Genomic DNA, 21,551 nt, shown 5'->3' with positions numbered 1-21,551 from the left:
AGGGTGGCGGAGGTGGAGCCGGAGCTGAGCTTTAAGAAGGATGATATCCTCTACATCGAAGACACACTACCAAAGGGCAGCTTTGGCTACTGGATGGCCTGGCAGCTGGATGAGAACGCACGCAAGCTGGAGAGAGGCCAGGTCCCCAGCAAATACATGTAAGTCCTCAAACCCTCCCCGTGGCGGCTTCACACGCCATACCGGACGCTTCACACCACAGGGTCCGTTTCCCCCCAAAGCTTTGTAGCTTAATTAAGTCGTACTGAATTCTTCCCAGAAAAACCCCCCCCAGCCTCAAAGCCGTGAACGTTTTGTGAATTCAATGTTTGCAGGTCAAGCTTGTGTGCGTGAAGGAACTAAATGTGTTAAATGAAGAACATTGCTGGTCGAGCAGAGGACTGGTTCTGGATTGTCAAATGAGATAAAGTACAACTTCAGCTACAAAGCTTTCAGGGGAAACAATACTGCTCACTACTGTACACTACACTACTGTACACTACTGTACACTACAGTACACTACAGTATAGTACACCATCTATACTGCACTGTACTTCACAATGTTGTTGAATTGAATTGGATTTAAACTGAATTCGATGCATGAATTCGACCATGTCGACCCACTGTGTCGTCTGTCCCTGTACATTGTGAGAGAAAGTACAACTTCATTTACATTACATTTTACATTTATGGCATTTAGCAGACGCCTTTATCCAAAGCGACTTAGAATAAATACATTTGTTTAAGTAAGTGAATCATCTATCCATCAGTCATCATAAGATAAAGTAATCAATGCTCGGACCAGGGGATGTAGGCAGTCACAATGCTAGAAGAAGGATTTTTAAAGGATTTATTTTTATTTTTATTATTAACAGGAGAGAAACTTGTACAGAGGGTAGTGGGGGTGAAGAGGTCTTTCTATTAACTTCAGCTACGAAGCGTTCAGGGAAAACTCACCCCTGTAGAACACTGTACACTAAACTACACTGTCTGTACTGTACTCCACTACTGTACTACATACTACTGTACTATATACTACTGTACTCCACTACTGTACTCCACTACTGTACTACATACTACTGTACTACATACTACTGTACAGTGTTATTGAACTGAATAGCCGACCCATTGCGGCGTCTGTCCCTAGGATGGACCAGGAGTTCTACAGGCGCCACAGCATGCCCGACATGAAGGAGGAGAACGGCGCCGGGAAGAGCCTGTCTGCCGCCGCGCGGAGGTCCTTCTTCCGCAGGAAACAGAAGCACAAACGTAGCGGGTCCAAAGACGGGAAGGACCTACTGGCTCTGGACGCCGTCAGCACCGACTCCCTCCCCATCATGGACGGTGAGGGGGGAGGGGGGGGGGGGGGCGCGCCTCTAGTCACAGTGTACTACATGGATGACGCAGTTGTCCTCTTGATGTGCATACACTCACCCCCCATAACAAGCCGTAGATTCCTAGATTTGAAAAAACGTGGCACAAAAGTAAAATGATAATCCTGAAGTATGTCATTTATTGGTAGGGCTTAGGGTTAGGGTTATGTATGCTCATGTATGTATCTAGTTTTCCACTGCAAATAAGGGGTTAATGGGATCCAATCCCACCTAACTTAGTTAACAAACATACCGCTGTGTGTTAATTAACTTAGTTAACATACGTACACTGAACGTACACTGAATAAATGTATACTTCAGTGCCTCATTGATCCGGGAGGGAACTTGTCTCTGACCTGACTGTGTATCTCCAGATGGTGTGAGCCTGGCCTACCAGAGGGTCCAGAAGGTGGAGTGCTGCTCCCCCAGGCCGGTGCTGGTTCTGGGGCCGCTGGTGGAGGCCGTCAAGGACATGCTGGTGAAGGAGGCCCCGGGGAGGTTGTGTCGCTGCCTGCCTGGTGAGCTGTGAGCTGGCTGAAGGCCGATGTGTCGTGTCTGGTTACAATGTCTGCTTTTATTCAAGTATCTCCGTATTTCTGTCAGACTTGTATCCTTGGCACCCTACAGGAAACCAAAACTCATTCTGTCATTCTTCAATACGTTTCTGCTTTGTGAGTGAATTTGTGGTCTTTTATCAGGACTGTAATCCACTGAAATAATTGTTGTCAGTTTTCATTTGTCAGTCATACCGAGTTATAAAGAGCTAAAATATTCCGTCCTTTTAAAATCTTTATGTAAATAGTAGTGGATATATTTTGAAATCAGGGGCGCCCTCGAAAAAGAGACCTTGGTCTCAAAGGGACTGCCCTGAATGAATAAATAAAGGATAAATGAAACAATAACATTGTTCCCCGCTCTGTGCCTCCAGAGGTGATGAAGGCGTCCCAGCAGGCCATAGAGCGAGGCGTGAAGGACTGCGTGTTCATCGACTACAAACGAAGGAGCGGCCACTTTGATGTCACAACCGTCGCATCAATTAAAGAAATCACAGAGAAGGTTTGTTTTGTTTTCATGCATATGTTTGTATTTTGACAATCCTGGTGAATATCTTAACCACCCGGTCGGTCTTCATGCCCCGATTTCACTGTGTTTTTAGCTCCGATATCTAAACAGAACAACAAAATGTCAATAACTTTAGTCAGCTGTTTTTCCTAGTGTGTATTTTTGGGTAACACTCTGCCTTGTGCTGTCACTCATTTCGCTTAGAAATGGTTTTTGTTGTCGTTGTCGTTTCTCTCTCGCAGGACTGTCACTGTCTGCTTGACATCGGCCCTCACGCCATCGAGCGCCTGCACAGCGGCCACATCTACCCCATCGTCATCTTCATTCGCTACAAAAACGCCAAGCAGATAAAGTGAGTAGCCGCATCCATTTTGTTTATAACTAATGTATCACAAATACATTTGGTTTTTAGTTTTGTCTTCCCGACATATGGTCTACCGTGAACGACTGCTTTTACTCCCAGTTCTACCTCCCGTTTTGGAATTCCCTCCCTGTGAAATCTGGCCTCAGGTAACCTTCTTGAGTGGCCTGTAGCGCCCCCGGATCAAACTACAGTGACCTCATCCGCCGCCACCCCCCCCCCCCCCCCCCGGGCCGTGTACTAGCTAGTTGACCTCCCCTGTTATCTCCATGTTTACTGTCTTTCTGTGCACTTTCATTAGTAGAACATAAATCACCACAGGTTTGATTATCTCTGATTTCTATCACATCCACATCCACAAGGAATTAATCAAGTTGATCAGGATTTCATTAGTCTGAAACGGCCACAGCCAGCGGTGCCCATCCACCTGCCGTGGGCCTGTGGGGATAATTGGGATTTTACTGAAGTCCGCGTTTTCATTTGTAATCAGAGGGAAGATTAAGACTGCTGACTGCACATTTAGGTCCTGTGTGGTCATGGACACACACACACACACACACACACACACACACACACACACTCACAAATATACGCACACGTGCGTGGGCACACACACACACACACACACACACACAAAGTAACTGACCCACCCTCCCCCTCCCCCTCCCCCTCACACACACACACACACACCAGTGCGCGGAGCGGGCAAACATGGATAGGGTCTGATTGATGCTAAGCCTCCTCTGTCATCAGCTGAGTGCCAGCTGTCCCAGGGAGTGGCTAGGGCTTTCGCTCGCCACTCTGTGGCTGCGTGGGCGTCTACAGCTCCGGCTGCTCTTGACTCACTCCCCCACCGCCGGCTGCGCCAGTGGCCTTTCGGAGAGACGACCAGGCCACTCCCTGAGTTCTGATCCTGTGGACGGCGTCATCGACTCAATATGTAGACTGCGTACTTGGGCCAGAGAGAGAGAGGGAGGGAGGGGGCACTGCCAGGGCGGGTCAGGAGATCTTGCAGTGGTTGCTGACAGAGACCTCATTAGCTCTATTGCCAACTCGTGTGTGTGTGTTTGTGTACGTGTGTATGTGTGTGTGTGTGTGTGTGTGTGTGTTTCCATGCGTACTTGCTCATTCGGCCTAACGAGCAAAACAGGAGAGGCTGCTCTTTGACACATTCTCAATGTGTGTGCATGAGGTGTGTGTGTGTGTGTGTGCGTGCGTTTCCATGCATACTTGCTCAATCAACACAGTTGTTCGGCACCATTGACAATGTGTTGAAGAGCAGCTCCTCCTGTTCCACTTGTTAGACAGTGCTGTCATGTAAAACGTGTTCTCTGGAAGTAGGGGTCGTATGAACTACTCCCACCGACTCCATCCTCCCATATACAACTGTGAACTGTGGCACTGCCATTTTGAATGAACTGAACAGTATGACGGGATGTTGACCGATGTTCTCGTCCCCCTCCACAGAGAACAGAAGGATCCTCTATACTTGCGGGACAAAGTGTCCCAGAAACATTCCAAGGAACAGTTTGAGATTGCACAGAAAACCGAGCAGGAGTACAGCAAGTTCTTCACAGGTCGCCTTCCACTACACCTTTTGTTTCTGTCAGTGTGATGTCATAATGGTGAATGTGCAAGAGATTGAGCCCCCGGATCAGTAAAGATCCCAAGACGTTCAAATCCTGTTTTTTTTTTGTGTTTTAGGTATCGTCCAAGGAGGAAACCTGTCATACATTTGCACCCAGATCATGACCATCGTGGATCAAGAGCAGAGTAAGGTCCTGTGGATCCCAGATGGATCTCTGTAGCGGTCTCCTTACTTCAATGCAACACTAAAAACCTTAAGAAAGGTTATGTATGTATGCTATACTTTATGAATGGGTACGTGTTCAAATTGTCAATGTTTTTATGACTGTTATGTTTATGATAAACTATTATAAAAGCCTCAAGACAACACATTAACACTTATCTGCGAGATCAGGATTATTCTAGCACTGATGTTCCTCCCACTCCGACACATGGACTCAATCCCACTGTAACAGTGATGCTGCACTTCAGACAGGCTCGTTTACACCAGTATTTACGGTAATGCTTACAGTACTTGAATGCCCCCCCCCCCAACACCCGCTTGACACTCCATGTACTCCTTATAATAATTATGCCCTAAGAATATGTCCGTAATGAAGTTGAGGAAAAGGAAGACCATGTGTTTACTGACTTTGGTGAAAGGTATCTGAAGTCAGACGTTTGGCCGTCAAGGTCAACATGAGGGGGCGAGGCTTAATAGAATGGACCACTTATGTATATTTTTTGTTTGTTTTTGTTATTTTGTCAATCTGACATTATTTTTTGTCATTCCATTTTTTTTTCTCTGTCAAGTTATCTAATTCAATCAAAGAGGTTGGCTCTGACCCTCCCTTTATACCAATGTAGCAGTTTAGCGAAGAGAAATGATCGTTTTATTTTATTTCCTGTTTGTCGTGTTATGTACCTATTTAAAGACAAATCGATGGGCAAATTTGCATGATTCTCTTTTTGTTGATGTTAAGTGAATGACCTCTGCCTTCTCTGTTTGTAACTGATGAACATGCCTCCATTTTCTAATAACACCATTTCAGTCGATGCAATGCTCCCCTCTGTGTGTACGTTGTGCCAAACTAAACAAATATTTTGTTTTTGCACTGTATATCTGTGAACCTCGTAATGGATTAACACTAAAAAATCCTATATTTTTGAACCATATATTATAATAGGTACGTTAGTTTCACTTTATACAAATCTAGATTTGTGTGTTACCCTGTTGTTCCCAACATTTCATTAATTCTCTTATACCAGAAGTGGATCATTTAAAAAGGGATCTTTTATTTCTGTCTGTCTGTTGTAGTGTATTGATTGTCAATCTAAACAGTAGAAATCCATTAATTTACAGTATTTAAGCATTGTAGTGGCCTGCTGGCATATGAGTTTCATTTTAGAATGACAACATCCTCTCATGTTGGTTAAAACAGACACAGTTCTAACTTTGCTTCTCAATGAAATTCTATTATTTGTATCAAATGTTAAGAAATGAATAAATATGGGGAAAGTTGTCAAAGTGCATTGGATTTGTGTATTATGTTCACAGAACTACTTTTTGGACATCATTTTTCTTATAGCTCCATTACGCACGAACAAGAGCTGAACTACTGATGTTATTTTAGTACTTATGGCAACAACAGAAAAGTAGGCCAATTTCTGAAAAGACGCACTTTTAGGGGCGCCGGTAAACCAGGCGTTGCTGTTCCACTGAGAATCACAGATTAGTCGATCAATGCAGTCTTTGACCACCAGGGAGAGTACATCTCCACTTTAGATTTTTTGAAATTCATAGAAGTTGACATCTATATCTTTGAACACTATCAACTGTTTTTGTTTTTTTTAATCACAATTATAGGAGATGCAGCAATGGATCCCTTTGTTTGTCGGGACGGATGGTTATTATTACGAGGAGGCAATAATATAACATGTTTTAATATGTTCTATCATTGGCAGGAATAGTTCGTCCCATTCAACCATTTATGTTTGTGTCAGGTTTAGGGTTATTATATATGTAGTTTACATTCTTATTCTTGTCGCTTTAATTCTATTTTAATTAGCCTATTTAAGTTTAAATGTGCCAAATTACTACAATTACAATAAACCTATTTCTCTGTAATTATCAGGCCTATGTTATTCCACATAGGGCAGCAACAGATCGCTCAGTGTGGCTGCTCAACTCAACAGGTTTTAAAGCCTCATTTCGCCTCACAATGTTTTCGTTTTAGGCTATTCTGGGGAGGAATAGCCTTCTCATTCTCCGCCTACATCATCCTGATAAATGAAGACGGGAGAAAAACATGCTTTTCCCTCATGTTCAACCGAGCGCTAATGCAATATATGTAAAGTGAAAATAGATGGGGGAGCATATAGTATTATAGCATTATGTAGACCATTTGGGGATTAGGCCGATGCAACAAACGCCCACATCCAAACCAAGTAGAAAACAGTACATTGTTTGCAGCAAGTGTGTCGATCAATCGATCAAATTAAGATCTGCGAACGAAAAGCGGATCCGTCGGCCGCCACGAACAGCCAAGATGATGGTAATGTTGGCGGAGCACCGAGACGCATGATTCGGTGTGATATGGTGCTGGCTCCACCCCCGCTACCTGTAAATCTCCCTGCTATCTCCAACAGATCTGACAGCCTCTGTCAGCTGGCCGCCGGGGAGGCAACACGACCATGGACAGCGTTTCCCAGCGTTTCCAAGGAAAAAGAAGCAAACTGCGGTCATAAAGAGAGAAAGTGTAATATAACAGTGTGCGAAACGAGGCAGAAGTAGCGGAACCAAACAGCCGCTGTTATCAACAAGGTGGAGTTTGGAATGAGGACCATCGATTGCCATTACTGAAGATTCGCTTTCCAGATGGAGGACCGACAGGTCGCACGAACATAATTGTTGCCTTTTTTTTCTGGAAACATTGAACAATTTACACCGTCAAAGCAAAACAAAAAAGAAGAAGAATAATGGAATTTCCAAAATGGAATTGTATCAAAGAGTTTTAAAAATACCTGATTCCACGCAGAAATTACATTTAAAGATGCCATTTTAAACATGCGAATCTGTCCGTTGAAGTGAAGTTTGCGCGTTGCGGGGAACAAGTACATTGTGTTGAATAAGGCTGATGAGAAGACATAGGAGGCAGACAGGGCGCTAGTATTAGTTGAAGCAATATGGCTGAATGGTGGGGTAGGGGGCGCTGGCTGGAACTTCCCAAAGCCTCTGGATGCTAGCTTTTGAGGACGGTAACAGATCCCTGGGCATCGGTAGCAGTATAATGCCTAGAAATAAAAACAATTATTATCGGGACTCTATCCACATATCCAAGATGGATGTGATCATTCCATTTTCACCAGATGTGCCCTGCGATAGCAATGGCCAGCGCATGTGGTGGGCATTCCTCGCCTCGTCCATGGTGACTTTCTTTGGGGGTCTCTTCATCATTCTTCTGTGGAGAACTCTCAAATACATGTGGACGGTGTGCTGCCACTGTAACAAAAAAAAGAAGGTACAGTATGTTATATGAACCATTTTCAGTGCATCTCATTACCTGAGACGGGGATATACCAAACAGCCGTAAATGTCTGTGAGTTTGCTTCGTGGCAGGTGGGTAAATAATGTGGGTATTTCCCAAATCCTTACTGACACCCCCCTCTTGGGTAATGATGTTTCCACACCAAAAAAAACATGAAGCAACATTGTTTCCTTACCCTGTAATCTACTTATATCGTGTGAAATGTGTATGGGGTTATTTGCCATGTCTCTGGGGTATATTATTGATAAATGTGTTGCAAAAGCAGGAGGTTTAGATTCTGATTTGATTCTAGTGTATCCCCCTGGGGTTTGGTATATCAATGTTGCTGACACCTGTTGGTAAATGATTACTCTCCCCTCACATCTGTCTGAAATCCTCACACATCTGCCATCAATGCAATGATCCAACAAATTCAAACCAAAACATTACAATTAGTCGTACGTGAACCCTACCCTTGTATTTAGTCACTGTCTCATTATATATTCATTATTCATTACTTCTGTGTGGTTAATTATGTTTTCTTTGAGAGGCTATAGGCCATCCTTGTGCCCACTTGATGTACACGTTTTTGGGCACATGTTGGCAGTTATTCAAAATACCAAACCAGAAACAGCACTTACAAGCCTGGTGTCTTATTACCTTGCTGTCTCTAGTTGGGTCTAATTACCTCCAAGCCAAATAGGAGCCTAAGCAATGTGTCCTGTAGTCAAGGATGTGGACACATGTAGGCCCAGATCAGTTCTATCAGTTAGTACGGAACGGCAGCTGCACTGCGTGTGGATGCGTATGTGTGAAGTTTATTTCCAGTGTTATTCTTGATCAGTATCAAGAATGTGACAGTGGACAGTAGCCAAGCCCTGAAGAAGAGAGGGATCGTCACTAGCTTCAGACACCGTACGGTCGTCCGGTTAGACACCAGGTAGTAGGCCTGTCCGCGACCTGTGGCCTAAACGCCGTGTCGTCCTCTGATGCCTGACGTACGCATTGATTACACTTCCTCATGTTTGATCCCCTTCGGTGTGGACCGATGAAGTCTGATCCCTCAAAACAATACACATACTCTCAACCCGAATTCACACTGCCGAGCCGAGCCGAGCCGAGCCGAGCTGAGCTGTACAGGGCTGACCTGGTTACCTATCCTCCGTAGTTGCTGAAACAGAGTGCTGGAACAGGACAATGTGACAGGAAAATATCTGAGCCGGCACAGTACGGTTGGGGTCGGCCCTGTTGGGTGTAAATCCCCTCTGACTTTTTTAGTTGACAGGCATCCAACAGTCAGGAATAGTTCTGCCCAGCCCCTGTCCAGCACACACACACACACACACACACACACACCCCCAGCGCGTCAGCTGCTGCTGCCCTGACACCAGGCAGACATAGTTGGATGTCCACGAGACATTCTTTGAAAGCATCATCAGTTGCCAGAACCATACTGGGTCTGTGCTGCCATTGTAACCCAATAGTAGTTGCACAACAGACCTGAAGGCTTCACATTTCGATGTGGAAGGAACTTTCATTTTCATCTATATTTCAGGAATGATGTTCAGATCAGATGTTCCTGTGTAGACCGTTTTAATCAGAGGAATTTTCTATTTTGCATGTTGACTGTGTGATCTAACTAATGGTGGCTGCATTACAGCTGTACGTCACTGAAATGGAAGGAAAAATCATCGTTATGAAATATAAATGATGGAAGATGTAATTACTTGATGTGTTACGATGTGATTCTTCGTGTTTTATGCAGCGGCCTAAACGTGATTGCCGTGTTCTCAGGTCAAGTGTCAGTTTAACCTTGATCTCAACTGCAAAAGTCACCACACTTTACACTGTGGGTCAGTGAATTTGCATATTGGCTTAAACCCTGTACATGTATAGTTTAGGGAGAGGTTATAGAATATAAACCACTTTATTTTGATACGCACAATACTATGATATTTGAAAACGTTAATTGTATAATCATTACTATACATAATCACCATTATATATAACTGGCGTGATTCTATCTGTGAATGTTATTTTCAAATTCATTCGTGTCTAATTACACCGTTTCACCAAAAGGTGATCCTTTTGTGTCTACATAGTCTATTTGAGGTGCATAATACCAATAATCCCGTTGGCAGAATAGAATGGTCATTTGTGAAACTCAGTCATAGTTGGTAATTTGAATCAGGTGTGTCGAATGTTGGACTAATTAGCCTAATAATCAAGTCACCCATATCAGATTACTACCCCAGGCAATATGGAAGTTCTGCACGGCCGTGTCCTGATCTATATATAGACTAGATATATTCCAGGATTTCTCCACAGACAGGGCACTGAGGAAATGTATATTTGTATTGTTTATTGAGTGCTTTTCGCCTGCCGGATGCAGAATCTACCCTGAGACCTTAATGGTTACGTAAACATAGTCCAACACGGGACAGGTTGCTGCTAAATAGGTAAAGTGAGTTCCATGGTGAGTGCATTTTATGCTGTGAGACAATGACAATGATACTGTGTTGTCTATGATGGTAATTTAGGGGTAAATTAATAGGATAATTACTCAACTGGAAAGCAGCATGTGGACCTCCTGTCAAGTCTATACAAATAACTTGGTCAATAAGTGAATTACAGTCGGTGAATTAAGGTGACGGTGGCAAAGTTGACCGACTACGAGGCTATACCCATAATTAGCCGGTGGTCTATTTTAAGAACCAATTGGAGCGGACGTCTAACATCAAGGTTCTTTTCTCAGCCCCTTCCGGGTTTCAACAAACTCTCTTGTGTCATCCTTTAATGTTCTTTTATTCCTTGAGCAATAAATAAAACATTTGTCCATCCACACTGACTATCTCCCAGCCCAGTAAGAACTACTGTGGAATAGGGACAGGGTAGTTTCACTGATTTTACCTATAGAAGAAATATAATTAGACCATTAAAATAATATTTAATAAATGTGTTGATGATTGAGGAAGTCAATAACCAGTGGAACGGAAAAATAATGCATTTCATGCATGCGAGGGCTTTATGTAACGCACGCAAGGCAATTAGACTTGCAGTAAATAGTGACGAGATGCTAATCACATCTCCAGACAGATTCCCTGTGAATCAGTTAAACGGCTGATTGATTTGACACAGCAATCGGGGCTAACGACCACCGTACAGGTGTAGGGGGAAACGATCTGATCTCCGTTTTGGGGGGGAAACACGCTCAAAGTGCAAAAATGCTAGGTGACAGAGCAATACCCCCCTACATACGGTCCTGTATCTGCCTGAGCCTTTTCCTGTGACTAACTCATCATCCAGCCACACAGGGTTGGATGACGATAGCTCGTCATAGGAGTTAAAGCAGGGTACAGATCTGGAGTCAAGGCTAGCATGAACCAGGAGGGAAAAGGGCAAAAGCAGCAGGCGGAGAGGACCTTCCTCTGACCTTCAAACATCACTCACTGATTGCACTGCCTGGCTTGTGTATCAGGACTACTCTTATCAGCCCCGGGCGGCCAGAGAGATTCTCTCCAATTACTCCAGCCCCTGGAATCATCGGATAACGTTTCCAACTATTAGATCCTCGTTACTGGTAATCAGGAACAAAAGAATCAGAGGATCTAATTCACGATAGTGGATGATGACTGTAGAAAACTAGACAAACAAGTCCAGTATGGGATTCGTTCACCCCCATTTGCATGTTTAGCAGAGATCGTGTTTAGCAGAGATCGTGTTTAGCAGAGATCATGTTTGCACATAATGGTAGTAAGTAATTGTGCCATCTGACCCGTGTCATTATCCTCCCTAAGCACTTCTGGCCGCCTGCCATGTTGCTCGGCGATGTTCTGGGGATGTTCTGGGGATATTGATGTTCTGGGGATGTTGATGTTCTGGCGATGTTCTGGCGATGTTCTGGGGATGTTCTGGGGATGTTCTGGCGATGTTCTGGGGATGTTCTGGCGATGTTCTGGCGATGTTGCGATGGGAAAGTATGGTTCTTTCCCTCTCTTTTGGACCTGTTGTTGTTCTGTAGCACAACGCCACAGAGTGATGTGCCTGAAACGGAACCAGCAGAGTGAACATACTACCTCACTCTCCATCTCATTTACCCTCCCTCCCTCCCTCCCTCCCTCCCTCCCTCCCTTCTGCTCTCTCTCTCTCTCTCTCTCCGCTTTTGCATTTCTCTCTCCTGTCCTGTCATCCTCTTCCTCTGTTCCTTTTCCAAGAATCACACCCCCACACAAATGCAATGTCAGCCGGCGTACGTGCACACACGGTATATACTATATGAATCAGTTTTTTTTGTTGCTAAGCAACAAGCAAAGTATTTCATTATAAGAGAGAAAAATCTCCCCTTATGCAATTGTCTAGGCCTTGGCGGAGAGCTAGGACAGCTAGGGCCCCGTGCAGGAACACCCCCACCCCCCACACCCCACACACCCCACCCCCCAGTCTGCGCATGTGATCAGCATGGCAAACAGAGGCTTTTAGTCTTGGTAGACGGGAGGCTAGATAAGCTGTTTCCTCCCTGTTTGGTGGTTTGGTTCCCCTGGTCTCTGTTTGGTGGTTTGGTTCCCCTGGTCTCTGTTGTGTTTGTGACCGATGCTTTTCCACCTCCGCGACTCAGTCCTGAAATGAGAGGCAGGAGAGGCAGGGAGGCAGGAGAGGCAGGGAGCCAGGGGAGGCAGGGGAGGCAGGAGAGGCGGGGGAGGTGGGGGAGGCAGGGAGGCTCACCGGCCTCGACTGAGCTGTAGATCCTCCGTCTTTGTGTCCTTCAGATTGATCCCCCCCACGGCTGTGGTTTTTCTGCACTGTCTGATGACAATCGATGAAACTCATCTGTTGTGAGATCTGGTGATGAATGGCGGCCATTATCTGTCAGAGAAAAGGAAGTTGTGTCGTTCAGAGTAAACACTGTGCTGTATCTGGCCGTCGGGAGCCTGGCGAAGCAGGCCAACCCGTGATGGATGCAGGGCGGCTGGCAGGGCGAACAGGTGCCCACACCTGTGTAACATACCGCTATATTGTATGTCAGCTTTGCTTTAGAATGGCTGCACTAAGCAGCGAATGGATTCATGGCGGTTTGTGAGCTTATACCTACACTGTTGGCGGTTACTTAACAGGACTCTTTGACTTGGGAACAACTTCTTTATCTATGACTTCCTCCCCATAGAGAGTGGATTAATGTATAATTGAGGTTTGGCAATATATATTAATACGTATTTGAATAATGCAAATGCTTCTGCAGAAATCGTGTCAAGGACTACATCTATTTCTGTGTGATGTACTCTCCCTTTGAGAAACGATGGGGTGGACTCCAGAGAGGATGGCTATGGTGTTGATAAATGGTACCCAGTGACAGATGTGGTAGAGAAGAGTATAACCTATTTTTAGGGGACACATTGATGCATTACAATGCATCAAATACTGTAGCCAGAGTCGAGATTAATTTAAGATCGGTCCATTAGGGATTTGTGTATTGACTACAGTACAGAGAACTGAAATATGCTGCATACTAGTGGCTTTCTATTGATTCAATGTTTGTGATATTTTTTCATTTGCTGAATATTAACTCACTTTCACGTGCTGTGGGAAAGTCCGAAGTTAGTTATAAAGCAGCGTGTTCTGTCTCTTATTGATTCAGAACTGACAGGAGACGACAGTCATTTTGCTCTGTCAGTTAATGTGTAAACAAACGTCGTCCCTATGTGGAAAACATGTCAGTTGTATTATATTATATTCATTGATGTATCACCGTACACAGCGGGGGGGCGTTAGGAACCTATTAGAAATGAGAAGGGCATATTAGAGGTGTCTTTTCCCAGCCTTATTTGATTCATGAGGGGAGCTTTTCAGAACTAATTGGGCAGAGGGACTGTCTATCACCACTGGCCATTTATCTTTGAACTTTGACATTTTTTACATTAAATATTCATGGGGGGAAAAGGGTTTTTTAGGCTACATTTTTAGACGTAGTCATTAACTGCTAGTGGTTAGCAGTGTGAAGCCAATTAGATCATTTATCGTCCACTCCAGTTATCCACCACTTCCTTCACAACATTCCCTGTCCACCCGCGTGTTAGCGCTGGAGGGTGGTGTCGGGCACATATCGACCGCATGTCGTTGGAATTTCATCCGTCAATCAAAGGGCGACTTGACATTTTCCGAACTTAACTGAACCTGGTTTTGGAGAATGAGTGATCCGATATTTGAGAGATCCAGCACTGGATTATCCATGTACTGTAGTATGTTAGGTGTCGTGTGCATAGGTGTGTTAGTATTCACTCTAACACTCAGTATGTAACGTGATGTTATCTCACAAGTAGATGACATTGATTAGACCTTGTCTTCGCTCACAGCTTTGCTGTCGACAGGTTGCGCTCCTTGGGCGACCGACAGAACGTCTCTAAGCTTTTCCAGACGTGGCCTCACATCGCTACACCTTCAAGTCACGTTGTTCTCACGCCTTCTCTGGAGGTCTGGAGAAGTTGTTATTAGCCGGTTACGTTTGAGTGTGGCGCTGGCTGCAAGCGGCCTCGTTTCCTGGTCTCTCACAGTCTTGTGAAAAGAGCAAATCGGTCAATCAACGTTGCTAACATTGCTAGCAAGCTATATTTTGGAAAATGGACATTGCTGAAGTGGTTTTATATTCCCTGGAATTATAATTCGGCCGTTGGAACACTACCCACAGTGAAAACGATTGGCTGTTCCGTTTTGAGCTGCCTATTGATTGGTTAGGGGAGCGTGGCAAGTACATCGCAGGTCTCCACTCCTCTCTAGCGCACTTCTGACTCCCAATTTCCCCAGGCTTTCCGAAATCATGAGGTTCATTCAGACTCCCCGGTGCCACGAGTAGGACAGTCATTCCTCTACAGTATAGACACAAGGCGTTGGCACTTAACAGACTCCCTCACATCCAGGGCAACGCAGGGCCAACACACATGCATGCTCCCTCTCTCACCCTATGACCCTATGACCCGTACCCATATCCCCTCACCCTGATCTTCTTACGCTGACACACGGCTGGGACTCAACTTAAACATGTCCTCTCTAACTCAGACACTCAGCCACGCTGACAGGAGGCTCCTCTCAACACAGCTGGGAGTGTTAGCCTGTACGACGGTCTCATTGGTTAAATGTAGTTCTACCGAAGATAACATTGCTTAATACTCTGTTTCACCAGTGTCAAGTGGGTGCTGTAGTTCTTTCCAGGCTTTGTTTCATTAGAGAGGGAGTTGAAGGAGCATTTTACTAAAGCATATTCAGCGTTCTCCCCAAATAATGCGAGAGTGTTTCTGCGCCACGCTGTGAACTTGGCAGCGCCACCATGTAAACATTTCAAATTAAACTGATATGTTCAGTAATGAAAGAGTAACTATCTTTTATTGCCAACGACATTGTTGTTAAAAAATGGAAGTGAAAGCGTTATGATGTTCCTCAGTGAACTGAGCGTTTTAGCTGTATTTCTTGCCCATTTTTCTATGAATAAATGTAAAGTAGGTGTTTTGATAATGCGATCCGGCACCACGCTGTTCCAAAATCCCGGGGAGAACCCTGATATTTTTCTAGTACAGTATATTTCTTCCTGGTCCACCACCACTACTGCAGTATCTCAAAACAATCACTATTTAACGAGCCTCAAAGGTATCCTACTAGGGCTTATACTTCCTGTTATCCTCTGACGATGATGTGTTTTGACACAAAAATACTTTAAATTCCATTTAAAAAAAACAAACAAACAAAAAACACATCAGCAAAAAGGTGGACAGAGAGAGAGTGGATATGTAGCGGCCACAGCCTGACAGAGCTCCTCCTAACAGCATTATCAGTCCGTGGTGCTGCTGCTGCTGCCAGCCCCTTGACCAGAGCAGGGGAAGTGCGTCTTTGTTTATGCGGGCTGGTCTGGAGGCCTGGCTTTGCTCTCTCTAATGGGTCCCTACAGTGCGTGATTGAATTTTCTCGGTACAACTTCTCAGATTTAGCTGTGTCATGTTGGAGTCCTCAGACGTTATGAAATACATGTTGTTGTTTTTTCCTGTGAATGTTATGGTACCTTGCGAACACTGCAACTACAAAAACAACGACGACGTACATTTACAGCGTTGAGAAGTCTTGTTCCAACGACAGTGCAGCTCATTCACTGCTGCTGTTTCCGTTTCTTTCACACCCGTCGTTCTCCACTTCGTGCCTCATTTGGTGGTCATAATATGCTCTTCATGCTTGCTATGAGTAGGTGTAGTGTTGTTAAAGTTGCTGTTTTGTGAACACCTCATGTTACTACTGTGTGCCATTCATTAAACTAACAAAAGAGAATCGGTCAACAGTTAAAGAACTGGACTGAAACTGGCAGAAAGCGGATGCTGACCCAGAATTCCTGCGGGTGTACGGGCGGGTGGGTGTACGGGCGGGCGGGCGGGCGTGAGGGCGTGAGGGCGGGTGCGTGCAAGCTGTCATGTCCTTATACTACAGACGAGTGTCTGAGTCTTGTTATGGTTAAAAATAAAACTCCTTCAAATTAAAAGTCCTCCAGGAGGTAGAGTATTCCCCCACCATCCAAAATGTAGAAGAACAGCTGCAGTGAAGCCTCGCTAGCTGGGTTACCTCAACTGTGTTTGGCATATTTGTACCCGTTATTGTCATTTTTTTGTTATAAACATTTCATACACTTGACTTCGGAAAGGAGGGACCAGAAGGTCTCATGCATGAATTCCTCAGTGTATCAGAGTAGTATACTAAATGATTCAGTTTTAAAAAAACAACAACAACAACCAACACACACTGCAATCCTGAGTTTATATAAACCAGGAGAAATCAAAGCGTATTTGTCAGATAAAATGGTATGAGCAGTTGTGCTTGCCTTAAAACGTAAACAAACCAGTGCAATGTTGTATAAATGTAAATCTCTAAAATAACGCTTATTTGAGACAATATACAGTATCTACGGACATGTAACGTCCAAATGCCGGAGCTCAGAAGGCCTTTAACAGAGGAGCAGCTCAGGGTGCCTTTAACAGAGGAGCAGCTCAGGGTGCCTTTAACAGAGGAGCAGCTCAGGGTGCCTTTAACAGAGGAGCAGCTCAGGGTGCCTTTAACAGAGGAGCAGCTCAGGGTGCCTTTAACAGAGGAGCAGCTCAGGGTGCCTTTAACACGGAGACGACGGCTGTCAGAAGGATTTCCTCTTTGTCACAGTCGGCGCCTGATAGTTGTTCCCATTGTCACGGTGTGCGTGCTTGTGCTTGTGTGTGGGTGTGTGTGTGTGTGTGTGTGTGTGTGAGTGTGTGTGTGAGATGCAGGCCTTTCATTTCATTCAGGCATTCTCTGAGTGCCATCTCGACGTTGCCGAGCCCCGTGCCATAAATCCTAGATTTATGGTGCAGAGGAGGTACAGCACATGTTGCAGAGTCACATGCCAAGGAGTTCTTTGAAGCCCCGTGGCCAACCAGAGGGACCCGTGATGACCCCTGTGCATGCTGGGAGCACGGCACGCCAAAGTCCTCAACATAAACACCGCAACCAGAGAGACGCCCACCGCTGTCACAAACCGCTCTGTTCAACCCGCTGTCTGAAGAGGAAGCGGTCGACTGTGGCACCGGCGACCAGACAGACACGTAGAATACCGTCCTCACCGAGGAGCGGAAAAAGATCCGCTTTTAGATCAGAGCGATCGGGATGACAGGACAGTGTACCTCACAGCCTCATCCCTCAACCTCTCACAGCCTCATCCCTCAACCTCTCACAGCCTCATCCCTCAGCCTCTCACAGCCTCCTCCAGCCTCATCCCTCGGCCTCTCACAGCCTCATCCCTCAACCTCTCCCAGCCTCATCCTTCAACCTCTCACAGCCTCTCCCAGCCTCATCCCTCAACCTCTCACAGCCTCATTCTTCAACCTCTCACAGCCTCCTCCAGCCTCATCCTTCAACCTCTCACAGCCTCATCCAGCCTCATCCCTCAACATCTCTCAGCCTCATCCCTCAACCTCTCACAGCCTCAACCTCTCTCAGCCTCATCCCTCAACCTCTCACAGCCTCATCCTTCAACCTCTCCCAGCCTCATCCCTCAACCTCTCACAGCTTCAACCTCAACCTCTCCAGCTCCTCCAGAAATTACACAAAGTGATCCACCGCCCTGGTTGTGAGCTGCCAGGAGACGGCATCTGACAGAGCGATGCCCCTACGGAGGTGGAGGGGAGGAAGAGGAGGTGGAGGGGAGGAAGAGGAGGTGGAGGGGGAGAGGGAGGAAGGGGGGGGTTTAGAGGGAGAGGAGGGATGAGCGGTGGAGCTGCAGCAGCAGCTACCTGACCGCGGGGCGTTTCACGAGGGAGTTATGGCTCACCTCTGCATCCTGTCTAGATTTCCTGCTCTGTGAATCATGCCAGTCCCAGAGGACAACCCACTCACTGGAGCAGAAACAGCAGGAGTTCTATGGCTGCCATGGAGACACACACAGCCTCCCCTGGCCTCCGGTCGGCCCTGGCTGAGCTGTGTGTGAGAACCTGGCCTCGCTCTTCTTTGGATCAACCTGGACAGGGAGAACAACGTTGTGTTGTGGTCTCTGCTGTGTGGTAGTAGACCTTGAGTCAGGTGGAGCGATGTGATTTGTGAAGCCATTTGAGACATTTGCTTTGAAGGTCTTGAATAATGATTTACAATTATGTCTCTCTCCCCTCCCTCCCTCCCTCCCTCCCTCCTTCTCACTCTCATTCTCTCTCTCTCTCCCTCCTTCTCTCTCTCTCTTCCTGCCTCCCTCCCCTTCCCTCTCTCTCTCCCTCCTTCTCTCTCTCTCCCTCCTTCTCTCTCTCTCTTCCTGCCTCCCTCCCCTTCCCTCTCTCTCTCTCTCCCTCCTTCTCTCTCTCTCTTCCTGCCTCCCTCCCCTTCCCTCTCTCTCTCTCTCCCTCCTTCTCTCTCTCTCTTCCTGCCTCCCTCCCCTTCCCTCTCTCTCTCCCTCCTTCTCTCTCTCTCTTCCTGCCTCCCTCCCCTTCCCTCTCTCTCTCCCTCTTTCTCTCTCCCCTCTTACACCTCCCCCTCCCTCCCTCCTTCCCTCCCTCCCCCCTCCCTCCCCCCTCCTCTCCCTTCTTTTAAGGGCATGCAGAGGACCCACAACCCCCTCAGTCACACGAAAGACAAAGAGGCGGTGGCCGCTGCTAACGAGGTCGGGTGGATGACCTCCGTCAAGGACTGGGCCGGGGTCATGATATCTGCCCAGACACTGACGGGCAGAGTCCTGGTGAGTTCACCTTCCCTTCCCTTCTCTCTCTCTCTCACACACACACACACACACACACACACACACACACACACACACACACACATACACCTACACCTCCTGGGGGGGCTACATGCTAATGTATATATGGATAACCTGGTTGTCAAGTCATCAAATGGGATGAACACTCGATATACACTCAATACACACACTGTACACACACACAATACACACTACACAATACACACACTCAATACACACTACACTATACACACACTCAATACACACTACACAATACGCACAACTTAAAAGCACATACATGTTTGTATTTGTCCCATTTTAACCTTTGTTTATACAGGAGAAACACACTGAAACCACGGCCTCTTTTACAGATGCAAGCTGTCTGCAATATTTACACAATAACAAAACAACACATGAAAAATGCAACACAGTTCAATACAGAAATCAATACATTTGGAGAACATGCTTATAATGTCCAGAGTATTCCTGGTGTGTGTGGACCAGGGGAGGCTGGTGGAGGTAGAAAAAATGAAACACACGTGTTTGATACCATTCCTCCTGCCGTTCCGTGCATTACAATGAGCCCGTCCTCCGATTTCTACCTCCACCGGCCTCCCCTGGGGTAGACCTACGTCTAGGCTGCGTCACTGAGGAGGAGCTTTAAGCCTGATGCTTCAACAGACCATAATACTCTCTACCTCACAACGGCCAACATCCCCCTAGACAACAGCTCGGAAGCGTCCAAAACAGAGACAGGGCGACTTTGCGACCAAAGTGGAGGAGATTTCAGGCCCGTATTAAGGCCAAACCCCGCCAACGCCAACGCCAACGCCAACGCCAACGCCCACGCCCACTCCGCAGGATGAACAGATAGAAACGCAGTTGACACCATTTTTTACTTTTGGACCGGCGGAAGTGGTCCGTTGCCATGACCGCCTGGCGGATGCACCCCGCCCCCGCACCCCCCCCCCCATCCCCCCCCCCCCCCCCCGCCCACTGTCTACGACGTCACATGACGAGAACACATGTTGTTTTCCCCCTACCCCCTTTATATCCTCATTTATATTGTATGCTGGGATTAAGTGAAGATTTAACGGCCATGAGATTACAGTCTCCTCATCACGGTCGACCCGGCCCTCGGTCTGTACGGCCCAATCCGCGGGACTGAGGGGGAGGGGGGGGACACCTCCAGAGATAGCCAAGGGCGCTATCTCCTCCTCCTCCTCCTCCTCCTCCTCCTGCCCTGGCCACAGAGTGCTTAGCAAAGCTGGTTTTTTTGGGGCGGGCGAGGGCAGCGTAATGAAATAGCTTGAGTGGGAGTGTCATGCCAGTGCCAAGGTTTGAGAGTGCTTAGGGGGCATTATCCCCCCACACTCTCCCCCCCCACCCCCACCCCGCCTTCCCAAATGTAGACCAACTTCTCCAGCTGGCCCCACTGCACGGCAGCTGTAAATCATGAATGTGGCGCGGGCTCCTCTCCCTCTCCTCTCTCTCGTTGTCTAAATGACTCCTTTTTCCACTTGGGCTTTAAGTGGCATAAAATCACTGTCAACTGCTTCCTTCCATGCCGACATGGCACAGTAAGACACCGGGACGCTTGTTGTTGGAGGACGGTTGCCACCGGTTGTCTGAAAGGTAACTGCATTGTTAAAAAAGAGACGGTTGCAGTGTTCTCATTTTGGAAAAGCAATTTCTGAGGTCTACCTAGTCGCTGGATAAACTGGTCATCCTCCGTGTAGTGGCTGGGAACAAAGAGGATTTTCTAAAAGAGGATTTCACCAACTCCCTCTCCTCTCTCTCCTCTGTGACAGAGACAATGTCAGGGACGTGATATGTCAACTGATAGTGTCCTTATCAGACCATCATAGTGTGAATAATGCTGCTGGTCCTGACAGCTGGGAGGATGTAAAGGGGACCGGGTTAATGTAATCGTGTGTGTGTGTGTGTGTGTGTGTGTGTGTGTGTGTGTGTGGGCATACATACAGGGACTCGTGGTCTCTATGAGGGTTCCACTGCAGCTTAACAATGATGGCACGGAGTGTAACCATGGCAACAGTGGTTTACCTAAGCGGCGCAGCAGATGTGTATTCTATGGCAGCTTGTTGTTTAGGGGCCAAATTAAAAACCTATTTCTGGGCCATCTTTTTGAGAGGGTATTTTAGTCTTGGGTGTAAAGAGATTGGTATACATGCGGGGGGCGGGGGGGGGGGGGGGGGGGGAGAAATCAGTTGTCAGTCTACTGAGATCAGCTCGGTTGTGTTTGTTTACATTTGAGGGCAGAGGGTGAGTGACGAACAGGAAGGCTGGGAGGCTCGCCGGACTCTGTTGGTGTGCATGGGGCAGCCTGCAGGGGGGCGGCCTGCAGGGGGGCGGCCGGCCCTGACGTCTTTTACAGGTTGAAAAAGATCAAAAGTTTGGTTATTTGATTGTCATCGTAGCCCCACCCCCCCCCC

The 21,551-nt window shown here is 46.6% G+C and overlaps 2 protein-coding genes across 3 annotated transcripts in view; both read left to right on the top strand.

Moving 5' to 3' along the window:
- Positions 1 to 5,871, top strand: part of LOC310816851 (disks large homolog 5-like) — a 36,804-nt gene extending 30,933 nt beyond the window's left edge. For both annotated transcript variants that reach the window (XM_083687170.1, XM_083687169.1), the window contains 7 exons: positions 1 to 158; positions 1,145 to 1,341; positions 1,745 to 1,888; positions 2,299 to 2,426; positions 2,675 to 2,784; positions 4,261 to 4,370; positions 4,498 to 5,871. The exon at positions 1 to 158 is cut by the window's left edge and continues 13 nt beyond it. In XM_083687170.1, coding sequence (XP_083543296.1) covers positions 1 to 158; positions 1,145 to 1,341; positions 1,745 to 1,888; positions 2,299 to 2,426; positions 2,675 to 2,784; positions 4,261 to 4,370; positions 4,498 to 4,601 — 951 coding nt within the window. In that variant the 3' untranslated portion in view covers positions 4,602 to 5,871. The remainder of the gene's footprint in view (positions 159 to 1,144; positions 1,342 to 1,744; positions 1,889 to 2,298; positions 2,427 to 2,674; positions 2,785 to 4,260; positions 4,371 to 4,497) is intronic.
- A 1,637-nt stretch (positions 5,872 to 7,508) lies between these two features.
- Positions 7,509 to 21,551, top strand: part of LOC310816852 (calcium-activated potassium channel subunit alpha-1a-like) — an 87,252-nt gene continuing 73,209 nt past the window's right edge. Inside the window, exons 1-2 of the mRNA XM_083687171.1 lie at positions 7,509 to 7,880; positions 18,955 to 19,098. Coding sequence (XP_083543297.1) covers positions 7,599 to 7,880; positions 18,955 to 19,098 — 426 coding nt within the window. The 5' untranslated portion in view covers positions 7,509 to 7,598. The remainder of the gene's footprint in view (positions 7,881 to 18,954; positions 19,099 to 21,551) is intronic.

The sequence above is a fragment of the Argentina silus genome (genome assembly GCF_951799395.1).
Source record: "Argentina silus genome assembly, chromosome: 16".
Lineage (NCBI taxonomy): Eukaryota > Metazoa > Chordata > Actinopteri > Argentiniformes > Argentinidae > Argentina > Argentina silus.
The sequence above is the reverse complement of the archived record's forward strand: the minus strand, read 5'-3'. Positions and strand labels throughout refer to the sequence as shown.